Raw genomic sequence first — 24,273 nt, 5'->3', positions numbered from 1 at the left:
GAGTCGCTTTTCATTCTGTGATAATATTATGTGTATTTGTATATTGGTATGAAGTCAAAAAGTGCATTAGATTTTCTCTGTTTTCAGGAAACCTGAAATGTGGTTTTGAATTTCACTCCTTTTTTTTAGAGTCACAAACTTGCTTGAGCTTCTGCACCTTGCCACGCTCAACGTCACATATTTCACCCATTTGTGCCGGTTACAAACCAGCACATCACAGGTTATAGCCTCAGTGATTTGCTGGAAACTTTCATATCATCTCCACAGTTGACTCATTCATCACACCACAAAAATAGAACACCGCAGCTCTCGGCTTGCACTGGCGGTAGACAGAGGCCCGTTTAACTGTCGTCACAGCGCTCTGAAAGCCTCTTAGAGCCTGTATAAGTAACATTGTGGGGGGAAAAAAGTATATGGGCTGCAAGGGGTTTACATTTGTTCAACCATATTTGGATTTTCCATCTTTGAACAGGTCAGCTTTAAAGTTGTCAGAATTATAACTCAGTTTGTGTTTTGAGGTTGGTTAGTTTGGCTAACTCACAAAACATCTGGATCATATGAAAGTGACTAAAACAGAGGGGAAGGGGTGTTGAGAAAACACAAACGGTTTTAGTTCAGTGGCTAAAGTCTACAGAATGTTTACACAAACCCATACAATCACACACACCGCTAGTCTAACAAGTGGAAATGAGTTTATTAAAGAAATTCCCTGTGAGAAATCACTAATAATAATGTTATTGTTCAATAAATGACTGCAAATGTGATGAGATTTACAAGTGAAAATTGAGATTTAACCGTATTTCATTAGGCCCCCTAACACTGCTACACAGCTGTTATGAAGTCTTCTGTTTATGAGTGGGCAGCGGGTCGTTTACATTCCAGAGGCGCTGCCCAAAAACAGAACATTATCATGTCTCACAGCTGAGAAAAAAAAAAAAAAAAAAAAGAGTTCAAACACAGTCTAAATGTGCGGCACAAGATGGTCTGCTTGTTTTGGGTGCTACAAAAAGTACCCACAAGTGAAGGAAAAGGGTGAAGGGTGGGGGTCTGATTGTTATCTAAAGGTCTTCCCGTGTTGGAAATCCCTGTGATGAGGGAATAGTTATCTGCAGCTACCCCCTACCATCCTCCTACTAGCGTTAAATATTACATGCAGCAAAGATTTTAACAGAAAATCCTCACAATAAAACATCAAGCAAGAGATCCCAGCCAGTTTTTCCGTCATATTTTCTCTGTCATTCACGCTACGCATTCATCTTATTTGGTCTCTGGAGAGACTTTGAATAAGAGCGCATTCACTTTATTTACAGATTGGAGATTGGGTTAAGGAAGCAACAACATAGTTTAGTTAATGTGTCTTTCCGCTGCTTGGAGGTCCATCCCTGAAGCCTGTTTCATGAAACCCTTTTCATTCACTTGTCTGCTTCCAGCATGATTGTTTTATTTACATATTAAGCTTTAGTGGATTATTTATAAAATTAATATGCTTCATTCAGTAACAGGCAGACAAATGATTTTGAGTTTTAGTGGAGATCTGGACCAACACAGAAAAAACAATGTAACCATCTTGGTGAAGAAACTGTTTTGTTTTGTTTTCTTTTTTTTTAATTGCACATTTGCCAAAAAGTAAAATAAATATGAATTTCCACATGGCTCTTCTCTTCCCAGCTGAACTTTGGGGGGGTGGGGGGGGTGGGTGGGGGTGGGGGGCTCCATATGTTTTACTTCAGTTCCTTTATTTTAACTTTTCCCACCCGTTTTTCAGTCCCTTGAGAAGCTGGCAGCAGACTTTCAGATTCCACCAGCCCCTGTTAGATGGGAATCTGCTGCCCTTTGGTTTAAATAGCATAACCCTCCATGTCCCATACTCCATACACAAACAGGAAGTTAAGGCCTTAATTCTGTGGGAGGATGTTGTGAAAGTGTTTGTTTTTCACTAAGTTCATAGTAACGTTGCATTTCACAACAGCACCACCTCTAAAGTGCAGTAGTCAGGCAATTTGCCGTGTTCAATTTGCTGACTTTTATTTTGGAGTATGATTCAGAAAAGCAATTTCATTCACATTTTCCCATGATGAGGAAAATCTCAGTGGACTTTTCCCCCCCTTTATCTGCAAGTTTGACTTCATGAGAAAATTACTATTTAAATGGTCCCGGCGGGTTATTTCTTCTGCACTTCCTCTTGCTAGGAATGCTCAAAGTGGGAGTGTTTCAGCATAATAGGAAATACCTTATAAGATTAAGAACATGATCATCTCTGCTCTGTCATTTCTGCAAGACTGAAAAACGAGTGTGAGAAAAACAGAGACCAACAGACTGCCAGAAGAAGAAAAAAAAATTTGTTTTTTATTTCAAAGCTGCAAACAATATGTAACACACGGTCTCGCAGTAGTCCCGTGATCTGGCAAATCTTTCGGAACATTTTTTAGCTCACAGTTTTGTTTTCTGCTTTGTATGAAACAATAAACATAGTCACTGCTGGCACCAACTTTGTTGTCGTTTTGGAAAACATAACAATTCTGAGATCCAAGAGTGGTGGAGGCAATGAACTGGGGTTACAGTGTGTAGCAATGATAGAATATCATATTTGTTGTGCCACGAAGTCCTGATGTAACCGAGACCTTATTTTTCTTAAAAGGTGATTCATGCTGACTCTTCAGTAATTTACAAATTCAAAGGCCCCTGCAGTAAAGCTGTGAACACAGGGATGTTACCACAGTGGTCAGTGCTGTACATCTGGAGAGATGAAGAAAGGTTTGACATCTAAAAATAATAAAGAAAAAGAAACCAGCAATGCAAAAAGTCTTGTGTTTGTCTGCTTTCATTCCTCCACTGCAATGAATTATAATAGATGTTTTTAACAGATACTAAATATAGCTGCAAACAGCAATGATGGGACCAAGCAACTTAGCAGAGCTCCTGGTTGCTATGTTAGCTCAATATGAAAATGCTTAAACCATGGCTGTAGGGCCTTTTGGAAGTCCATACACCAAGTTTGGGCAGCTGGATACTGTAGTGGTAAGAGTACACACTTTTGGAGCGAGAGTCACACGTTTGAGGGTCCTGGCTAGACCACCCATGCTAAAACCAAGCCCTGGAATGGCGCGGCTATGTCCGGAGCTCTGACACAAGCTACATTTTGTACCGTGTCTGTGACAAACAAAAATTTGCATTTAATTTGGTGTCAATGCATTAAAATGGTTGCTGAGAAATGACCTCACTTCCTGTTTGGTAGCATCACTGCCCACTTCCTGTTTGAGTGGTTTGCTGGTTGACCATTGTGTTAAGACTGGTTAAAAATTTAAAAAGGACTTTAGAATCATCAATTAACCTAACCCCACAGTGCTACAGTGGCTAGTAACACCCACCGCTATGCTGTACTCGACCTCACACCCTATGGTAGCTGGGCCAGGCCCCCGACTCTGAATTGGATGGATGGACAGACAGGAGGATGGACGGGACTTCTTCCACCTTGATTTCATCCAAGAAGCCAGTAGTACGTCATTTCTTATATATATAGGCATAATCTTCAAAGGCTGTGTGCATAAACGAACCTTCAACTTTGGAAATGCTTAAGGAAACTTCATGAAAATGATAAGGTGACTGTCCACAATCAGTGTAACAAAGACGTGCTGCACCTTGGAGAGACAGTGAGGTCTATCAATTAAACAATAATCAATCACTGTTTTTGTCCTTGTCACATGACCTGTAAATAGTGTCTCTGTATGTTTTTACTAACTTGTGTTTAACACCAACCTGCCAGAGGGTCTGCAGATGGAAATTAGCCCAAGGCTATAATCTGGCATATTTACATTTGTTAAAATGTTCATTAATATGTATTGCCCCTCTTTCTAAAATAAATAAATAAATAAATAAATACTCTTGTAAACAATGTTTTTATTACATGAACAAGAGTCTACTAAACAAAATTAACACGACACTGTGCCCCTTTATCATGTGTTAATGTGAAGAATTAGAGACCCAAACTAACAAAAAACTTCATGCACTGATTTCTGTCATGAAACCTAAAATTCATCCAAAGTGAGATTCTAAGAACTGAAGTTCTCAGAAGCTGAATATGATGTTGTTGAAGCGACAGCAGAAGTGGGCTTCTTCTTTTCTCTCGGGGGATTTGTGGGCTGATCGATAAAACTGATTTTAGTGATGAGTCATCCAGGAGAGTTTTCAGTCAATAATGTCTCCGTTCTTATCAGTAAACTAAAAGTTGTGTGGAGTACAGGTGCTGTTGTAAAACCCAACAGTAAACATGGCATGGTATCCACATAGCTACAAAGCTGTGCCACAGTCTTGAGCCACCCCTATGTCTTTATATATTGATTACAAGGAGCCAGGATTTATTTTCTTCTTTTTAAAGTGGTCCTGACCAAGCATTCCGAAAGGTTTTTTTTTTTTTTGGACATCTGCTTTTGCATTAGTTTTTAGTCGAGTCCGTGTACCTGACCATTTGCAGAGCAGTACATTTTATTTCTTTTTTTAGCTCACTTCACTGACCAATCATCAATCATTCATCAGAAAAAATGGGCCCTAACTCAAGGAATGAAGCAGTGTTGTGTCTACACATAACAGACAACTTAACAAAAAGACAATTTTAAGTTGTATCTTTAGGCACTTTGCAGCCTGTCACAAAAACAGAAAGTTTATTACAATTTTTTTACTGGAATATACAAAAATATCAGACATGACAAAGTTCGACAGACATAAAATAGTGTTTTTGCACCAACAAGGCAACGGCTAAAGAGCTATTACCCCTTGGTATATCTCAAGATGGTGTGAGCAAACTGGATAAATGGAGGACAAATCTTTATCTTCATTGCAAAAATTTAAATTCAGTGGCAGTCTTGCCCCTGTGCAACTGAGGTTTTCACATATTCATAACTTGATTTATTGGCTGAATTACTCGCCTGAATTACTATGTAGCAGACTTTAGATTCAATCTTTCTCCACCTTCTCCTGCTAATGGTGGGATAAGGCCATGCTCAAGTACACTTTGGTACACAATAGGTTGTAACTTATACAATTTAAGGTATTAAACAGAGTTCACTTCTCAAAGTCTCATTTATCAAAAACTGAACCCACCATAGTGGACCAGTGTGACTGATGTTATGCCTTACTTTGCCATCTGAGACATAATGTCTTAAGGGTGTTATGTCACAGCCCGAAAAGGGGACATGTGCTCATCCTCCCGCAGGCCCACCACCCGCAGAAGGCTTGCTACCTGTATGTTGGGGTTCTTCCCGGTGGATGAGAGGGTTTGTTCCCTGCGCCTTAGGGTCGGGGAACGGGTCCTGACTGTCATCTGTGCTTATGCACCGAGCGGCAGTTCAAAGTACCCAGCCTTCTTAGAGTCCCTGGGTGGGGTGCTGGAAGGTGCTCCACCTGGAGACTCTGTTGTCCTGCTGGGAGACTTCAGTGCTCACGTGGGTAACGACAGCGAGACCTGGAGGGGCGTGATCGGGAGGAATGGCCTCCCTCATCTGAACCCGAGTAGTGTTTTGTTATTGGACTTCTGTGCAAATCACAGTTTGGCCATAACAAACACATAAGAGTGTCCATAAGTGACACTCTTATGTGTTTATAAGCTGACAGGTACCGAAAGGCCAAGTGGAATGCGGCTCGGGTAGTGGCTGAAGCAAAAACTCGGGTGTGGGAGGAGTTCAGAGAGGCCATGGAAAAAGACTTTCAGACTGCCTCGAAGAGATTCTGGCAAACCGTCAGACGTCTCAAGAGGGGAAAGCGGTGCTCTACCTGCACTGTGTATAGTGCTGGTGGAGCGCTGCTGACTTCAACTGAGAAAATTGTCAGGCGGTGGAAGGAATACTTCGAGGACCTCCTTAATCCCACTGACATGTCTTCCGAGGAGGAAGCAGAGTCTGGGGATGAGGGGAATGACCCGCCAATTTCCGGGGGGGAGGTCACTGAGGCAGTTAAACAACTCCTTGGTGGCAGAGCCCCTGGTGTGGATGAGGTCCGCCCCGAGTTCCTGAAGGCTCTGGACGTTGTAGTGCTGTCCTGGTTGACATGCCTCTACAATGTTGCGATCAGGGGCAGTACCCCTGGCAGACCCCAGTACCCCTGGACTGGCAGACTGTGGTGGTGGTCCACATTTTTAAGAAGGGGGACCGGAGGGTGTGTTCCAACTACAGGGGGATCACACTCCTCAGCCTCCCTGGGAAAGTCTATGCCAGGGTGCTGGAAAGGAGAGTTCGTCCGCTAGTTGAACTTCAGATACAGGAGGAACAATGCGGTTTTCGTCCTGGTCGCGGAACACTGGACCAGCTCTTTATCCTCTCAAGGATACTTGAGGGTGCATGGGAGTTTGCCCAACCAGCCTACATGTGTTTTGTGGACTTGGAGAAGGCATTCAACCGTGTCCCTCGGGGTGTCCTGTGGGAGGTGCTACGGGAGTATGGGGTGTCTGACCCATTGCTACGGGCCATTGGAACCCTATACAACCGTTGCAAGAGCTTGGTTTGCATTGCCGGCAATAAGTCGGACTCGTTCCCGGTGGGTGATGGACTCCGCCAGGGCTGCCCTTTGTCACTGATTCTGTTCATAATTTTTATGGACAGGATTTCTAGGCACAGCCAAGTGGCGGAGGGCTTTCACATAGGTGGGCTCAGAATCTCATCTTTCCATGGATGATGTGAAATTGGGTGGAACGGGAACAAACTGGAACAGTTCGCAGCAGAGTGTGAAGCAGTGGGAATGAGGATCAGCACCTCCAAATCTGAGGCCATGGTCCTCAGCCGGAAAAGGGTGGAGTTCAAGTATCTCGGGGTCTTGTTCGTGAGTGATGGGAGAAGGGAGCCGGAGATTAACAGACGGATTGGTGCTGCAGTGCAGTGATACGGATGCTGCACCGGTCCATCGTGGTGAGCTGAGCGTAAAAGCGAAGCTCTCAATTTACTGGTCGATCTACGTCTCTACCCTCACTTATGGTCACGAGCTGTGGGTAGTGACGTGACCCGGCCCTGGATAAAGCAGAAGAAGGTGGATGGATGGTGTTATGTCATTTCTCAGAGGAAAAACGCTTATTATCCTATTTTTTCAAAAATTTCATTGATTATTTTAATACTTTACAAACTCTCACTGTAGACTAACCCGCACAATATGTGTCCATTTCAGTAACTTTATCCCTACTTTTAATTCTTTAACATTATCTTTTTTCTCAATTAGAATATTTTTTTCTTTTTAAAGAAGAGATGGTAGACCAAAAGAAAACATATCTATAGGAGATCTGACTGTCGGGTTCTTAAGAAATATGAATTACCAAAAGATCTGGCACAGGAGTTGAGAAATGCATCTGGCCCTTCAGTCGATTTGTATCCCTTGTTTTCCTTTTAATTCAGTTCAATTCAATTCGGATTTATTTATAAAGCATCAAATCACAACCACAAATGAGTTGCTGAGGATCTGCTGAGATTTTCTTTCAGTAAGCGCTGCTGTTTTTGCTGCTGTTAGCTACTGTTAGCTGTTAGCGTTCACCACAGTTAGTGAAACATTCTTTGAAGTGGATGTAACTTTGTTGGACTATAATGCTTAATAAATAAACTCTCATATACTATCTGAGAATGTAATCAAAAACTGTTTATCAGAGGCAAAGTTTGATTTTACAACTTTTAAGCCTAACGTTAGCTGGCATAATATTAGCTTGTAACCAGCTGTTGTTGTTGTCTAACTGGCTCATTGTCAGCTGTCTGGAGAAAGGAGGGTTGTATGTCTAATCTGCGAAAAATAAGTAATTGCAACAATATTGGGAATGAATAAACATGTCTATGAACATTTTTGTGTCTTAGAGTCCTGACTTCAGTTCAGGAGATGAGGCGAGGAAGAGGAGGACATTTTATTAAAATCCCGGTAGCATTATCTTTTTCCTTCTTCCCTAATATCTAGGGTCTAAACGTGCAGGGATAAATTTAAATGTCTCTTCATGGCACATGAATGTCTATGACTTTTCATCTCATTTGACTTATGCATACTATGTATTTGGATGGTCGCTAGCCACATAGATAAAATGCCATTAGTCAGAGCGTAGACGTCCTTCCCAGCCACTGTATTTAAATATGGTATGGGAACAAACTGGCTTCCACAAATCACAAATCTGCTCCTATCAACTTTTAATTGAATAACTATAAGTACTGTACCATTAAGCAACAGAAAGAAAAAAAACCTATTCACAAAGGTAGTGGCAAACTAATGAATAAATGGATCTCTTTACAGCATTATTTTGCGTGAAGACCAAAATTAAGCCAAAAAGAGCATCAGTACTAGTCTGTGTGATCTGGATAAGTGAGTAATACTTATTTTTGGTGACAGCTTCATAGTAGCTCAAAAGGCTACTTTAAAAGTCTGTGCTGGTTGAGATTTCCCTGACTTACAAAATAATATCTTGAAAACTCAAAACATTACTCCTGGTTTTGTTTTGTTTTGTTTGTTTGTTTGTTTGTTTGTTTGTTTGTTTGTTTGTTTGTTTGTTTTTTGGGGGGGGGGTATGTGTGTTTGTTTTTTGCTAAAAATCATTCAACAACTAATGTAGCTAGTTCTATCCTTTCAACCATTAATACATATGATAATAATAATAATAATAATAACAATAATAATAATAATAATAATTCACCTTGTTTGCACATTGTTTGTTATAAATATTGCAACAACAAAGATGTGACATATGAAAGCATTAACTGTTACTTGTGCTAATTAAGGATTTCTTTTTGGTTCCATGAGTTGTTGATAGACTGTCGACCTTTTAACACTTTAACTTGAGACCAGCAGATTTAAATGAACCAAAATCCAGTTGTTAACACTTTCAGCCACAGAGGCCGCTGTTTCCACTACTCAACAAATGTTGCTTACTCTTTAAATGGAAATTAACAAGTAAAACGTTATACCCAATGAATCTACGTAGAAGTGTGGGAATGTCTGATGCATGTATCTGCACAGTCCAGTATATGCGGGTTGATTGATTTCCACCACAAGAAGCTGCTTTGTCACCCCGCTCTTGTCCTCTCTGGCTCTCACAGCAGGTGTGACAATGTCTGACAAGTGTTAGCAAAAAAGGCAGGAGAAAAATGTGGCAACCAAATGGATAAATGGTGCTATCACTGGTGAAGAGCATCCTACACATTTTAGTGGCATAAAGCTCTTTCAATAAAAGCAAATTCAGTTTATATGGGATCTAGAATGAAAGCCTAGCAACATCCACGCCTTTGATTGGTTTTAATGTATTCATGAAGGGAGTTATTTATTGGACAAAGTATTCATGAAACGTCACAAATGTATCCCGCGCCTCCCTCGCTTAGTGAGTGGGAGAAAAAGCTTCAAAGTTTCCTAGGACCTCAAAATGGATGTTTGGCTGTACCACAGAGGACACGGAGAACACAAGCTAAGTGCTTTAGCAGCGGGTGACGCTAACGCACTAGGACAGGCTCAGTGTGGCGTGAAGCAGAAGAGTGCTGTGCGAGGTGACTTATGGGACAATGGGGCCGCTTTTCGCAAATAAAACATGAGGCTTATCCAGAGCCTCTGAACTATACAGGCTCTGCTTCTGTCAGGTGTTTGTGGTTTGAAAAAGAGGGCGGAAAAATCTGATTTAATGGTCCTGAACTGTGTGGATTATCTTGTGGATACAATGAAGGGTAATTTAACAAGACACTTTATTGATGGTAATGCAGGACCCCCATCAGGACAGATTGTGAGGTTAAATAATGTGTTGAAATATCGCAGGAGATAGCTTAAATAAGGGTACATTTGTTAACATGTGAAATATAAAATAGATATGATATGATATGATTAAACTGAGAAGATCACTAGACAGGATGTTGCATTTGCAAGATCTAATATTTTGGATTCATATATTGTACTATATGCTTATCAAAAATGACAGTAGCCCAAGGAGTGGAACCAAAGACATAATAAAAAACAAATCATGCTACACAGAAAAGACCACTTTGAAACTACTGATTTAGTTGAAAGGAAACATTTTTTGACAAATACATTCATCAATAAAAGCAGGCGGCACTCATCCAGTCCAGAAGAGCAGACTGATTTTCACATTTTTCTTCAGCTCAGAAAAAACATACTCAAATGTATGAAAGCAATCCACAAAGAATAAAATTAAACATCTCTTTTCAACCATAAATGGCTCAGCCCTCAATTATGTAAAGCCTCCATGCACAAAGGTCTATGAGTGCACCTCCAAACAACATCAAGTGTTCTTTTAAAATCAGCCGAAGAGACATATAATAAATAAGACATATTTTGTTTGGTACATCTGCACAAAGTTATCTTTAGCAGTGAAGATGGCTGTGACATGTAGGTATATAAAAGGTTTAGAGCCTCAATGACTTTTTTCTTTTTTTCTTTTTGAATGGTTATCTCATCTGCTTCGGATTTATAAGCAATTTATTTTTATTCCTTTAAAATGGTTTGGCAAACTGATGGAATTGATACATGAATTTGATGTAATGAATGATATTTGTAAAAGGGAACATCAGAAAATGATCACTGAATGTGATGCAGATCAGTTCTATTATCTACGTATGCACGTCTTCTTTTTTTTAAATGTTTTTTTTAATGTTTTTCATTTTTTTAAATGGAAAACGCTGAATAAATTAATGATCATTCAGCAACACAGTTAACATTTCATAGGCAGCGAGTGTTACTAAAGAGACAAACAGAACATAATACATGTCATTTTTTTCACATCTTCCAAACTCAAGCATAATTTAGCTGCTAGCTTCTGGTAGAGAAGAGTCACTTCCCCTTATCTAATGTATACTGGGAGAGTTTCTCCCTAAACCATTTCCATAAACTGTAGAACTACATCCTGTGGCAAGGAGCTTCGTCTCAAAATGAGAAACATATCCTTTAGGAAGGAGATTTGAGTAAAATGTAAACGTCCATTAAATTGTGTAAGTCCAGTACCTGTCCAGTTATAAGAATATTAACTGGGTAGCATTTTATTGTAATTCCATTTTTTACATTTATCCTGGTGTCATTTTACTTCTGATGGTATGTTTTTTTTGTTTTGTTGGTTTTAATTGATGTGAAGCAGCTCATGAGTTGTATCTTAAAGGATAAATTTACTTACTAAGAACAGAACCTTAAAACCCGACTTATCTTTATCTCAGTTTATAGAGCAGATTATAATCCTTAATTTCACTGGTCAGAACCATTACGATAATAACAGTCATAGGCTGCTTTATTCAGAGTTTCTCAGTTTTTATAAGCATTAAAGTTTGCCTATTTGTGCACAAATTTATGGAGGGCAGCAACAAATTATTATTTTCTCATATTCAGCTAATATGCAAAATTTGAAATTGTCTTCAATTTTTTTTTTGTGAAAAATACAAAAATATTTAAACATTTAAAGTCATGCAAAACAAAGAAAAAGAAGCAAATGTGTATATTTTAGGAGAAGAGAAACAGGAAACGATTCCCAGTGTCTTGATCAGAAAATCACTTTGCTGCTGATGTACAGTGCAGGATAAAGGTTCAGACTGAATCTGCAAGCTATAAAATTAGGCCTCCACTGAAATACAGTCGCACACCGATCACAGTGCGATAAACAGATTGTTTTTCGTTGTTTAAGGGTTTGCACGAATACCTTCTTGCTTGTGTTGAAATGTCTCACCTCTCATTGAGCGACTGGACTCTTCTTTGTCTTCAATATGTGTGTACATGTATTAAGCACTTGGGTTAAGTGTGTGCAGAAACACACTAAAAAAGCAGCTTCACTATTTTTAGTGAGAATACGTCGGTCCACCCCCCTGCTCCTCGCCCCGTGGGCTTGATTGTGTTCCTATACAAAGTCAGGAAACCAGTTGGCCTCTGAGAGCTGACTTGTTGTGAGGAAACACGCTGTAGGCTGGGCTCGCATCCAGTGCTGAGCCTCGATACACAACACAAGCCGTCCCTCCACCCACGCCCTTCTTACATCAACCTGAGCCCAAACAATTAACACTCAGTTATTATTTCTTCGTCGTTACGTGATTCTGTTTAGATTAGTAGAGGTTACAACATTTCTATGATGCACATTTATATCACATTTTAAAAAGGCCCTGTTTTCTCATTTATTTTGCAGTTTATTAACCAAATTCACACAAAATCAGCAAAATTACATCTCTCTCTTTTTTTAGCACATTTTAAAAATATTTTAGGCTATTCAGCATCATGCTTGCATCTTGTGATATATTTTAAGAGGACATTTTAAGTTCTACATTTCTGAGTATTTGTGTACCAGCTATTAAAGGTTAAGGTAAACCATAAATCATCGGTTCAGTTTTGTTATTTTACTCTGATATAGTAGAAATATTCAAAATGATCTAAATTAGAGGAGTTAGATCTCACTGTATGTCCTCATTCTGTCATATTCCTAAAACCAGCAGTCAGTGCTGGAATGGGTATTCAGATGTTTTTTCAATGGGAAAAGCAGAAATACCACATTTACCTTCATCCTTCAGCAAAAGTGTCAGCAAGAGATAAAAAAAGGGCATATAAAGATATACTTGACAGTAAATCTGAAATGGCCTCTACCATCGGTACACACTGAATTATATTTATTACAATTTCACTTTATAAAACACTTTACTGTATAATGTTCTGTATTTTACTCTTCACCAAAAAAACGGTGAATAAAAGAGCAAAAGCCAATAATCTCCTAAATTAGTGCGCAGCAAAATTATACATCCAATTATGTAAAGACCAGAATTTCGCTTAATCGTGAAACTACAAATTCAACATTACAGTAAAAATCGGCGCTTAATATTTGCTGAAGAGATTTTTTTCTTTTCTTTTTGGGAAAGGTCGTAGAAGTTGCAGGCCAAAGAGGAAAAAAGAACAAACATATGAGTTTAGCATATAGCTAATGCCAGCAACACCAACAGTAGTTTCATTTTCGATAAAGTTAACGGGTTTGCGGTCGTTACCATTGGCTGCGAGGGGGTCCCATAGAAACGGTGATGTAGCGGCGCAGGGGCCGGGTCTTCCTGCAACAGCTGAGGCGGATCTGCAGCCTGATTACGGCTCACAGCAGACTCCAACATAATTGATGACCTAATTGAAAACCAGGAGGAGGAGGAGAGACGGGGTGGAGGGGGGAGCTCAGGAGGAGGGCGAGAGAAAGACGCGCTCCAATGAGGAAAAAGTTTACTTGTTCTTCCTCCGCACAGTCCCACAGTTGAGGGCATTGATGTGAGCGCAGAGGCTTTCAGTTTTTTTACGCGCACTTCTTCCCCCATCTCTCACCCTCACACATGGAGCACAAATCCACCTTCTCACCTTTAGTTTAGCGCGTGTCTGTGTTTCCTTTTTCCTTTTCCTCCTCCCTTTTATGAATGATTCTCTCTCGCAGTGTTGCTGTTAAACTATCCTCGGATACTTCGCCGTCCTCGTCCGCACAGACTCACCTCGGCACATCTTCTCTGCTCAAGTTCAAACGCCACCAGGACTTTCACTGCAGCTTCAGACGCACTTGGGGGAAATATCACTCGACGAGGAAAAACTTGATACTCTGTGCAGCAGCAGCAGCCGACGCGACCGTCAACATGAGTCTGAAAGCTGACGCAGAGCCGAATAACAACGTTTCCATCGAGGAGGAGGTGAGTTTAGCCAAAGTTGTATTTCTTCTGCGCGCAGGGCTGTGACCCGGTCACGTTCACGTTTAATGAAAACTTTGTTTCCGGCCGCGCATTCAGACTTCTCCCAAATTATCTTTTACGTTCTTCCAGTCGGTCCCGAAGCGCTTTATGATGAACAAAAATTAAAGGGGCATTGCCGCGCCACATGAGGAGCCTCACAAAGTTGCGCACACGTTAATATTTTCCAAATTGTTACTTAAACGCGTGCTGCTGTGAGCTTCAACTTTGACTAATCCTACTTTTTACACGTTAATATTACCTCTGTTTGCAGATTGTTAGCAGCAGCGTGCAAAGACTGTTAAAAATGATCCCGTCTGTTTTGGGGTTTTTTTTCCTCTTCATATCCTTTGAGGTTCTGTGAATTTGTGAGACATGAAAGCATGTCAAATCTAACAATTTGTCTAAAAAATTAGGCTTGGAAATTAAATTTGTCTTCGAAATATCCTGTAGACGCTTTTTTTTCTTTGAAAGCGCAACTAACTTGTTATCATTTCATTTATTTGTATTTATGCCAGTAAAATTCATATTCATAGTGAATAGTGTAGCGTTTTTCTTTTTTGCACCCCCCCTTACAAAAATCTGCCATTGTCATTTTTGTCACCATAAAACTGGAACCTAAAACAAAATGTTGCAGTGTGGTATTTATTTTCAAAGCCCTCTTTAATTTGTTTTAATTTAAATTATTTTCAGCAGCCACTCTTGTGTCTGTGTGGCCAGCTATATTTCCTCTTTAATGACTCCTTATAGCGAGACACTGAGGGGAGCACCAGGCCTTTTGTTCCTCCTTCTTTGTTCCCATTGTCTTACAACAAAGCCTTGAGTAGCCACTTGACTTTTTTTTTCTTTCTTTTTTTTTGTTTGCAGCCCATTTTCCTTTAACATTTTTTTTCTTCATAATTAGGAGCAAAGAATACATTTAAAATTTTTTCCTCCTAATTCTTTTTTTTTTTTTTTTTTTTTTTTTTTTTTTTTTTTTGGTCCTGAAAAAGCTTCATTGTCAGTCATTAACAATTCTGCTTGTTTCTGGAAATCGATCTGTGTAAAACTGATTATTGTGAATTTTACAGAAGCCACACAGGGTGCACGGGCTTCCTTGCAGCTCCAGCTCTATATGCTTGTCATCTTGGAGGCACTGTTGGTGAGAAGCTGGAGGATAAATTAAAACATCGCCACTGAGTTGTGTCCAGCTGGGCCAGCTTTCAGTCGCTGTATATGCTGACTTGTAAAGAGCTGAGAATTGCTGCTGTGCGGCACCTGAAAAATGCCGGAGGGCCGACAGGGTTGGGGCCGCGGGTCAGAGGAAGGAAATGGTGTCACGCTGTGCACTGTTGTCCAGTGCTGTTCCTCTGGCAGCCCCATTGTACTGTGGGCCTTCCCACCGGCTGGGAACTAATGGGTCCTCACACCGCCCTGTTCATTTTCCTGCCCACACTGGATTATACACAGCACTAGTTTTCAGTATCTGATCAAGGCAGGTTCAAGGCTTCTTTCTTTTGGGGGGGGCACATGGCCTTTAAGATCCTCTACAGCTTCACGTTCACCATTTTCTGTGTAACATGTTGGAGAAATGTACGGCTGAAACAACGCTGTACTCCCAGTTTTCGCTCATCGATGACTCATTATTCCTGATTCATCATTTTGTAATCCCTTAAATAAAGCGGAGCTCTGTTTGGGTTTCTGGCGGTTCCTGACTTGAGGTTCGAGACCCAGCCAAGGGTTCACTTGTTAATTTTCAGAGGTCACAGCATGATTAAGACTAACATAAAAGAGGAAAACTGCAGTACAAAAATGACTTTCACATTCATCAGTGGATAATTGTAGGTCTTTGTGACATTTAAAAGTAATGGTGTCGGGAAGAATTGAGGCCTCTTGTTGGCCAGATAAACTGGAAGTTGAGGCTATTGGCCTAAAGTAACATCTACTGAAATGTTGTTTTTCTTGTAGTACAACTTTACACTGCAGTATTTCAGCGTTTTAGCCACTGAAGTAATTTAGGAAAGGTCTGTGAAGCTCTTGCTACTGGAACAGCAGACCCATAATTGTTTTAAAGGTCAGTTCAAATTTCCACGGTCTGAGCTTTCTTTTGGTATTTGGTAATTATCAAGGTTTTTTTTTTTTTAAATCTTTTGAGTGATAAGTGGTCTAATAAAACACAGAAAATTTGTGATCCCCCTCCTTTCTTTTTTGTCTGCAGGTACGAACACTGTTTGTCAGTGGCCTACCGGTCGATATCAAGCCACGGGAACTTTACCTTCTCTTCAGACCTTTTAAAGTAAGTTCTATCGTTTCTAATGCAGTTTTAGGTACATGTGATGGAATTTGTGTTGCCCATCGTGAAACTGCACTGGTGCATTTGGGTAATATCAGCTGATTGGATGTGGATTTGTCCCTCTACTTAAAAATCAAGGGTAGCTCCTGCGTGCCAGGCTCTGGAAGAGACCTGTGGACACTTTCTATAAAGATTACCTGCATGAAAAAGTGAAGAATCTCTTCAAGTGCCTATGAACAGCCAGACCGTACCGTGCTTCTTTTTTAGTGTAACTAAGCCCACCCAATTCCTTTCTTTCTAGTCCAGATATTTACATATATGGAAATGAGGCCACATTATTGTTCACCCATTGCTGTTTTTTTCCCTGACGGGACTCAAGTTCCATAAACACCCCTCCCACCCTTGTCCTAACTAACCAAATTGGAAGTGGTATCCCTCGCACATGGATGGTCTTGTGGAATGTGTAAATGAGTAGCTCTCGCGATTGGCCAACCAATCCTCTCCATGACCCAGTTCGCCCACTGTGTAGGGAAATTTTTTTATTTCCTCTAACATTTGTGCATTGTGAAATAGTACTTGTAACACTGCTTTGTTTTGGCCCCTTTTACATCTACTGTAGGCAAACACTGCTCATTGTGTACTGATAGGGTTAATCTGATCTCAGTTCTTACATTCAGGACTACATTTAAATAAAGACTTTGTGTCCTTATACTGGAGCTTCTAAAGAGAAGTGCTGTAACTTCACCTATTCTGCCTCTTTTCTTGCTCTGAATTACTGAAACTGAGTCTGGTTTGGACTGGTGCTAAAGATTTATCATAGCCACTAAAAGTTGTTTAATTTTCCATAGCTGTAAATCAGGTTTAGGAAAGATCCCATTTATCAATAGTTTAGTCAGGCAAAATTCCTTCATTTCTTAGTTAAAACAGGAGTAAATTCCTAAACCTTGTGCTGTTTTTGTTTTATTTTGTTATTTTACTTAAATTGGCTTTATTTGGAAGTCATGCCCAAGCTGTTATTAAACTAATGCAAAAGAGAATCTTGCATATCTGATAGCACATGCTTGGCCTATTACAGTCCTCGTTTTCCTTTGATTAGCTTTGAAGACAAATCTGACTCAGTATTCTACATGTAGTCAAACTGCAGAAGGCTTCACCTGTTGGAAATGTGCATGTAATTTGATTGTGACAAATGTAAATGAAACTGTCACAGAGTGTGGGATGGTCTGCTGCGGAGCTCAAAGTGAAGGTGCACAAAAGCAGACTTCTCTTCATATAGTGAGACATTCATGCTTGACTTCCTGCATGTGACTCCAGGGTGGATAATTGGCTATCTTTCTTCCCCGCAGGGTTATGAAGGGTCACTGATTAAGTTAACATCAAAACAGGTGAGATGCCTTCATCATTGCTTTAATGCCATATTAAATAAACTTGCAGGCTGTGTTGGCACTAGTTTTCTTTTTAATTCGACAAGACACAGAAATTCCTACTTCATCAGGATCATTATATTGTGACGGCAAAATAATGAGTGTGATATTTGAAGAAAATGATGGTGCTCGTGTGTGTCAAGTTGTAGCTTTGTTTCCTCCCTTCTCTTCCAGCCTGTCGGGTTTGTAACCTTTGACAGTCGGTCTGGAGCTGAAGCTGCAAAAAATGCACTAAATGTAAGCAACGGCTTGTTTTTACAGTCTTCTGTTTTCCCTCTATTTAATAAAACAAATCGTAAATGGAATTAGATTTGTTCTAACCTTTGCTTTAACCTAAGAGAGTGATTGGGACTTAAGTCTTTTGGACCCTTTCTTAAAAATTTCTCGAAGCCAACCCATTTTGTCTTTTATAATTCAATGGCAGGGCCATTTTTGGAAAGAGGCCAGAATCCCGTAGCCTTACGGTAGTTTACTTTGACCTTGATACACATCCTTCTTAGTCCTGTGTAGCTTTCCTCATTTTGCATATCACTGCTTTTACTGTAATACTTGTTCTATAGCCACATGTGTAGTGTTTATATGGACACATCTTCTGTAGTGTAACTCTTATTTTTGTCACTCAGTAGCCCACATTGGCAGTATCTAACACTTCTCTCTCATAGCCTAGCATTCCTTATGAGCATCACCTCTTAGACACATCAGCAGTCACACACACAAACACACACATACACCAAAATACTACTCACCTGCATGTGGGCACAACGCTTAGGGCACAAGAACACAAGCAGGGTCAAACCACAAACTTAAACACTCAACGTCTCACCACTGGCCCTTTTCTTCATCCCCGTCTCCTCTGAGCTCACGTGACTGATCACCTGCGGTCGCCTGCGCTCTCCGTTTTTTGTCATGAGGAGAAAGAGATGCAAGCGTGTTTGAAATACTTCAGAAGTGTCCTTCAATCTGCCCTTATTTTGACATCTCTTTTTGTGAGTAGTTTTAGTTTAGTGACGTTGGAGCGGGTGTGTTAGCATCCCAGTGAGAGTAGTTGGTTCAAGGGAAGCTTGAAGGATATGTTCTGACTATTTAAGCTCTGCCTAAGGAAAGGGCGCCATGTGAGACTGAGCTACAGCCCCGCGAACTAAGCCCACCTCCCTTACAATACTGTGTCCCTCCCTCCCTCCGTCTCTCCCCCCAGGGAATCCGTTTTGACCCTGAAAGTCCCCAGACCCTGCGCTTAGAGTTTGCTAAAGCCAACACGAAGATGGCAAAGAGTAAGCTGATGGCCACACCGAACCCCACAAATATCCACCCTGCTCTAGGAGCACACTTCATTGCACGGGACCCATGTAAGTCTTACCGCTGCACCACTCTAGGCTCTCATCCACTCTCACCCTGACAATTCCAGTACATAGCTGTCCTTGTTGCCCTTTTCTTTAAACAAACTTTGGATATTGTGGGATTTTTTTTTTTTTTTTTTTTTTTTTTTAAAGGCAAATACCTGTAGGTTAAACTTCTAACAAATGAAGGACTAACTCACCTCTGCATGCATGCGTCATCTCAAGTCTTTTGACAGCGGCTTTGCTTCTGTCCAGCTGGGAAATTCCACCCTCAGGTTTTAGTCAGCAGTCGTCTCTGCGCTCTTTGCCTGAACACCTCAGTGATTCTTTAGGGTTTGACAAATTTTTTTTTTTTTTTTTTTTAGATCCTCTCAGATCATATTTTCCCCACTGATTTTTTTTTTTCTTCACAAAGGGCAAGAAGGGGAAGCAACAGGGCTAAAAAAAAAAAACATCAGTTCACAAAACATTATCAAGCATTTTACACAGTAACACTGCATTGTTGCACTTGCAGCATCCAGACTGGATCTTATGCTGATCTTTTATACTAGAGCTCCCATTAGTTTTGCAAATTGACCCAATACTAAAGTTAAGTGAGCTAATTTGCAATCAAATTGTAGTTTGTCTGATTCACATAGAAAATGTTTGTTTTTTTGTTTTTTAAAAGGTAAAACTTTACTTAAAGAACTGACTGTTAAAAATTGGGTCGATTGGGTTTATATATATAGAGATATAGAGATATAGATATAGCTAGCTATATAGCTAGCTATAGCAATGATGAAAGCCACTAGAGGTAGGTCAGTCAGCTCTGTTTCCTTCCACCTTGTGCTTCCTCAGATGATCTGACTGGGGCAGCACTGATCCCAGCGTCACCGGATGCGTGGACTCCTTACCCTCTGTATACCACTGAGCTGACTCCAGGCCTCCCTCACGCAGCCTTCACTTACCCAGCGGCCGCCGCTGCAGCCGCAGCTCTCCACGCCCAGGTGAGGGACCAACCGGTGTGTTTCTTTCTTTCCTTTTCTTTTTAAACATCCCCATCTGTGAATTCTGTTAGATTAATGCCCACACTCTGATACAATGCTGATTATCATAACCTAAAATTCATGATTCTTGCACAAGTGTTAATTTCAGTTTGTCCATTTAATCTGTAAAATTAAATGTGATCCAAAAATGTAAGACCTTGAGATTCAGCATCCAGAACTGTGCTGCTGAAAGCAGAGGTTCAGTTTCTAGAAACAAACCTAGTGGTCCTCTGAGGTAATGCAGTTACAGCATCGGCATGCGTTGCTTAAAAGGATGACGGTATCGAGTCTGAGTTGAGGTTGTCGGTGCAACTTTGTAGTCCTGTCAAACGGTGAGCCAAGATCTTTTTTTATAATAAAAAGATGTTTTCAAATTGGAAATTCTGGGATCAGGATCATATTTGATAATCCCCCACAGGGCAATTTTTAAATTGTTAAAGGTTTAGGTTCTCATCTATGGTTATGCATCAGTGGAGATTTGTGCATTTTGAGTGCAACCTTTAAATACAGTACTCGCTTTAAATCTTATGTTTTTGATCACGAGAGATACATTTTTGTGGACGTGACTTATAGCATTCTGTATTTGCTGGGGGGTTAAAGATGCACATACTAATGAGAACCTGTGATTTGGTTTTCAGCATGGAATAACGCTGTAATATTAAACGCATCCATGTGAGGCTAAAGTGTGTGTTTGATGCAAGTTTGTATTTACAGTAGACTGTAGCTGGAGTCTGGTGTTTGGGGGGGGAGGAAGGAAGGAATCTGGTTTTAAATCTCAACTCTATTTCTGATGAATGGAGGATGAGGAATCTGTACAGAAATGGGTAGTGTTTACACTGTAAGCTAATTGCACTCTATTTGCTAGAGCAATAGTGCAGCCAGCTACCAGGGAGTAGGCAGGGCTTTTAGTAACAATAGCAATGGAAAATATTTCTCGTGTTGGGTCATTTAAAGTTCATTGTCAGCTAATGCAGTCGTGCAATAGGAGTGCAGGGGAGTTCTAGACTGTAAAGTAGGCAGCTATTACTTTGGCCATCTTGTCACACACAGAGGGCTCAGGAATGTAAGGCATTTGCTTGGAGAAATTGTTGGACCTTATGGCCTTTTCTGGAGGTGCCAACTTACTGTCTATGTTCCTGCTGGAAGAGAAGCTGAGTGGGTAGAAACATAAAGGAGGGAAAGCTTTTAATTGGATTCTGATGAAAGATCCCCTAAAATGCCGCCGATCCTAATGCTCTTCCACTGCCTGGCTTTTTTTGTTTTATCTACGACACGACCAAAAAATCCTCGACATGTCTCCAAACAAGTGTTGATAACTGCAGAACTATGTTGAGCATTCTGGCCGTGCAGTTGTGGCCTATAACAGTTTGTAGAAACAGGAGGCCTCATTTTCTAAGGTTTAGTCACAGGTAAGGAAAGGTACAGACATACCAGCTCCTACCCTGTGGAAATGTTTAACACACGGAGAAGTTCACCTCTCCACATTTCCATGCCTGTTAATTACTCCAGGACTTGTCCTGAATGAGCAGCTACGTGACCCACATTCCCATGGCTTCAGTGACTAGGGCTTAAAGGGACACTCGGTCCTCCTAAACCTGCCTATAAAAGTATCGTTTCCGAGTATTAATTGTTAATCTGCAGAATTGTAGATTGAAGCACTGAAGCCTGGTTTTGGTCTGGTGTACATGACTGTGTTTGTGTTTCTTTAGATGCGCTGGTACCCTACTCCCTCTGAGACTTCCCAGCCTGGATGGAAGTCCCGGCAGTTTTGTTAGATATTTAGTGAGTAACCTTTGGTCAAACAGTATTTTTAGAATTGTCACCGTCCCACTTATTGCTGCTAGCCTGATGTCATACATACTGAAACCTGCATAATGACACATTAAAATTTATAAGTAAACACAGCACAATAAAAAACACAAATACATATCCCTGAATATCTGACTAGCTGTTAAAGGACAGGGCTGGCAATATTCTGATTTCTATTGCCAAAATCCAGTAAGACGTTAATGTAGCCAGGACTTCCCGAGCCTTTCTGTAACTCGGCCCCAAATTATTTGTTCTCATTAAAGATGTACATTTTTATAAAAAGGCTTCAAATTTGATCTTTTTATAATGTAAAATGGCTTCCTAAAACACAACTCTTATGCTTTTTGTTTCTTATATATAGTTTTGTGTATTTAAATGAATTTCTTTGCCCATTTGAAGCAGTTTTCATCTGTTTTAAGATGCTTTGCAGGGGTTTGAGCTGAGGATTAACATATTTGGTGCATGAATGGGTGTTTCCAGCAGAGGGGTATGATCGTTGTTGCAGAATAGGTGATTATCATCACACTGAACTTTTAGACCAGTGATGTAATCTTTCTATTATAGGACTCTTGACTGGCTGACACTTTACCATGAACAGATACTGTAAGGTTTGTTTTCCCCTCCTTTTGGGGTCAGTCTGCATTCTGCTGTAAATGTTTACTAATGCATCAAATGTCCATTAGTCCACAGCTGAAATGTCCCCAGCAAATGCACCAGTTGCCTCTGTTTGAGTATACAGGATATACTAGCAGTGTGTTTAGCAGTTTGGGTAACTGAATCATTTTTTTTATTTTATTTTAAATGTCCTGTTAAGGTGTTTGACTTAAATTTGAACCAGTTGTTTTGGGGCTGAGCACCACAGATGGAAAAGGGAAGTCTGAGCACTCACACGGTCTTAGATCATTTTGGTTTTTTAAACTGGGAAGCTACCTGGCATTAAAACTGATAGTCTTGTCTGTCTCCTCCCCTTTTTTTCTTCAGGCCTCTGGAAGCCACACCTTTGTCCAGCTGAAGTGAGGTTTGCCAAGCTCTGCATTAATTTAATCAGTTTATTTAATGGACAAATGTGCATTACTATAAGCAAACAGTATTTATATCTCCTTCCGATTGTCTCTGGGGGAGCCTGAGTTAAGACCAGTTTGCTGTCGACAATCTGAGCTTATCCTTGGCAACTATTGTGGTACCATCTTAGCACTTCAAAAAAAAAAACCTCATGCAAAACCTTTTCAAACTCAATGGCTCATAATTGCTGAGGAAAATTGATGCATTGAAGCAACTGTTGTTAAGCTAGTCCTTCCCTGAGTTACCGCTGCTCCTGGGAGGTTTAGAAGCGTTATAAGTCATTGCATGTTAAAGTCTTTTTGGCATGAATTTAGAACGCAGAGTTCTGTGTATCCTAATTTTCTTAGTGTATGTGTTGCCGCTTTTCCTTGGCCTAGACAGCGAAATGTTTTGTTTATCTGTAGAACCTTGGTCTTACCTCTGTGAAAGCTAGGCTGTTGTGTAAATGGCTTATCTCGCATGGACCTTGTGAATGCATCCCTATGTTCTGACAATCCCAGTCCTTATGATCATATCAATGTTTGTCATTATTTGAGTAAAGGAAAGTACAAATATTTTTGTACTTTTTGCATAATGTATATTTATGCATTTTTGTGCAACTAAATAATGAACCTGTATAAGTTGTATGTTTAGTCGTCTCTTGTGTTTTTGGTGTTTTTGAGCCTATAATCCTGTTGAAGTAGTTTTAGAGAAGAAAGTGCAATTTGTTTAAAGGGGAAGTGGGTATCTGTCAAAACATGGAAGTATTCTGAACGTGGCTTGTGCCATTCTGCTAAAATGAGATTGCTGTAAAATGATCTGTCAGAATGTGAAACTGGACTACAAACAAAGGGTTGCTTTTTTGGGGGGGTGGGGGCATTTTGAAATGGGAAGCAGGATTAGACTGATGGAGGAATTTAGTTTGTGGTTTAGAACCTGTTTGTCTTTGTATCTGCTGTGCATAAGATGTAAAAAATGATAATCCCATCTTATGAATAAAAAGTGAATGCATATATCTGGACATCTGTCATTTCTCACAGAGTCAAGTCGGTCGCTAAAGTTAAACGCTCCAACGCTATGCTAACTCAAAGAAACATCAGATGTTGGCATCAATAATTCATACCAACTTTTCATTTGTGATGCACCACTGCATTAATGTCTGTTTGTGTCATATGTGGAGCTGACCTCCACACTCTGCCTTCATTAGCTGCTAAAATGCTCTGCTCAACCTACCGTGATGGATCCTCCAGGGACTCTTAAGCAACTCTTCTCAATATGACCAGCTGCCTAATTGAAGTGGTGCTGGTGGTAACTATTTATATTTGACAATATTGTGCTAATTAAGCGACAGTGCCATGAAAAAGTATTTTGGCCTTTGTTTGTTTGGGGGGGGGCACATTTGTCACACTAAATGTTTCAGACAATCAAAGGAAAATTTAATACCAGGTAAATATGACCCTAATAAATACAAAGTGCAGTTCTAAATGATTTTTAAGTGAAAAAAGCTTTTACAAACATTCCCTGGACATGTCAAATGTGATCGACTCCCATGGTTAAATGAAGATTTTGTTTTATTATTTTCAATGGCCACACCCACGTCAAATTACTGCCAGACCTGAACCAAATTAAATTGGAACCTGTCTGATAAAGTGAAGCAGGTTAAAGAAAACCAACACATTATGCTACGATCTAAATGAATGACCAGTAGTC

General features: G+C 40.2%; 1 protein-coding gene across 5 annotated transcripts; it reads left to right on the top strand.

The window, feature by feature from the left end:
* Positions 1–13,140: 13,140 nt before the first annotated feature.
* Positions 13,141–23,576, top strand: LOC309703240 (RNA-binding protein, mRNA-processing factor 2a). 5 transcript variants are annotated; one of them, XM_082527967.1, is made up of 8 exons: positions 13,146–13,619; positions 15,853–15,930; positions 17,274–17,312; positions 17,526–17,588; positions 18,547–18,697; positions 19,526–19,689; positions 21,423–21,495; positions 22,504–23,576. In XM_082527967.1, the coding sequence occupies exons 1-7, from the start codon at positions 13,356–13,358 to the stop codon at positions 21,486–21,488; spliced, it is 825 nt and encodes a 274-aa protein (XP_082384093.1). In that variant the 5' UTR covers positions 13,146–13,355; the 3' UTR covers positions 21,489–21,495; positions 22,504–23,576. The 5 variants fall into 5 exon arrangements, with proteins under 5 accessions (XP_082384097.1, XP_082384093.1, XP_082384095.1 ...); XM_082527968.1 differs by having other exon boundaries at positions 13,148–13,619; positions 19,526–19,674; XM_082527971.1 differs by lacking the exon at positions 17,526–17,588 and having other exon boundaries at positions 13,141–13,619.
* The last annotated feature ends 697 nt before the right edge of the window (positions 23,577–24,273 follow it).

The sequence above is a fragment of the Aulonocara stuartgranti genome, assembly GCF_965226115.1.
Source record: "Aulonocara stuartgranti genome assembly, chromosome: 1".
Lineage (NCBI taxonomy): Eukaryota > Metazoa > Chordata > Actinopteri > Cichliformes > Cichlidae > Aulonocara > Aulonocara stuartgranti.
The sequence above is the reverse complement of the archived record's forward strand: the minus strand, read 5'-3'. Positions and strand labels throughout refer to the sequence as shown.

Coding starts and splice junctions, on each gene's coding strand:
- LOC309703240 (XM_082527967.1), top strand. CDS start 13,356: ATGATTCTCTCTCGCAGTGTTGCTGTTAAACTATCCTCGGATACTTCG. Junction 13,620..15,852: donor ACGTTTCCATCGAGGAGGAG/GTGAGTTTAGCC, acceptor TTTTGTCTGCAG/GTACGAACACTGTTTGTCAG. Junction 15,931..17,273: donor TTCTCTTCAGACCTTTTAAA/GTAAGTTCTATC, acceptor TCTTCCCCGCAG/GGTTATGAAGGGTCACTGAT.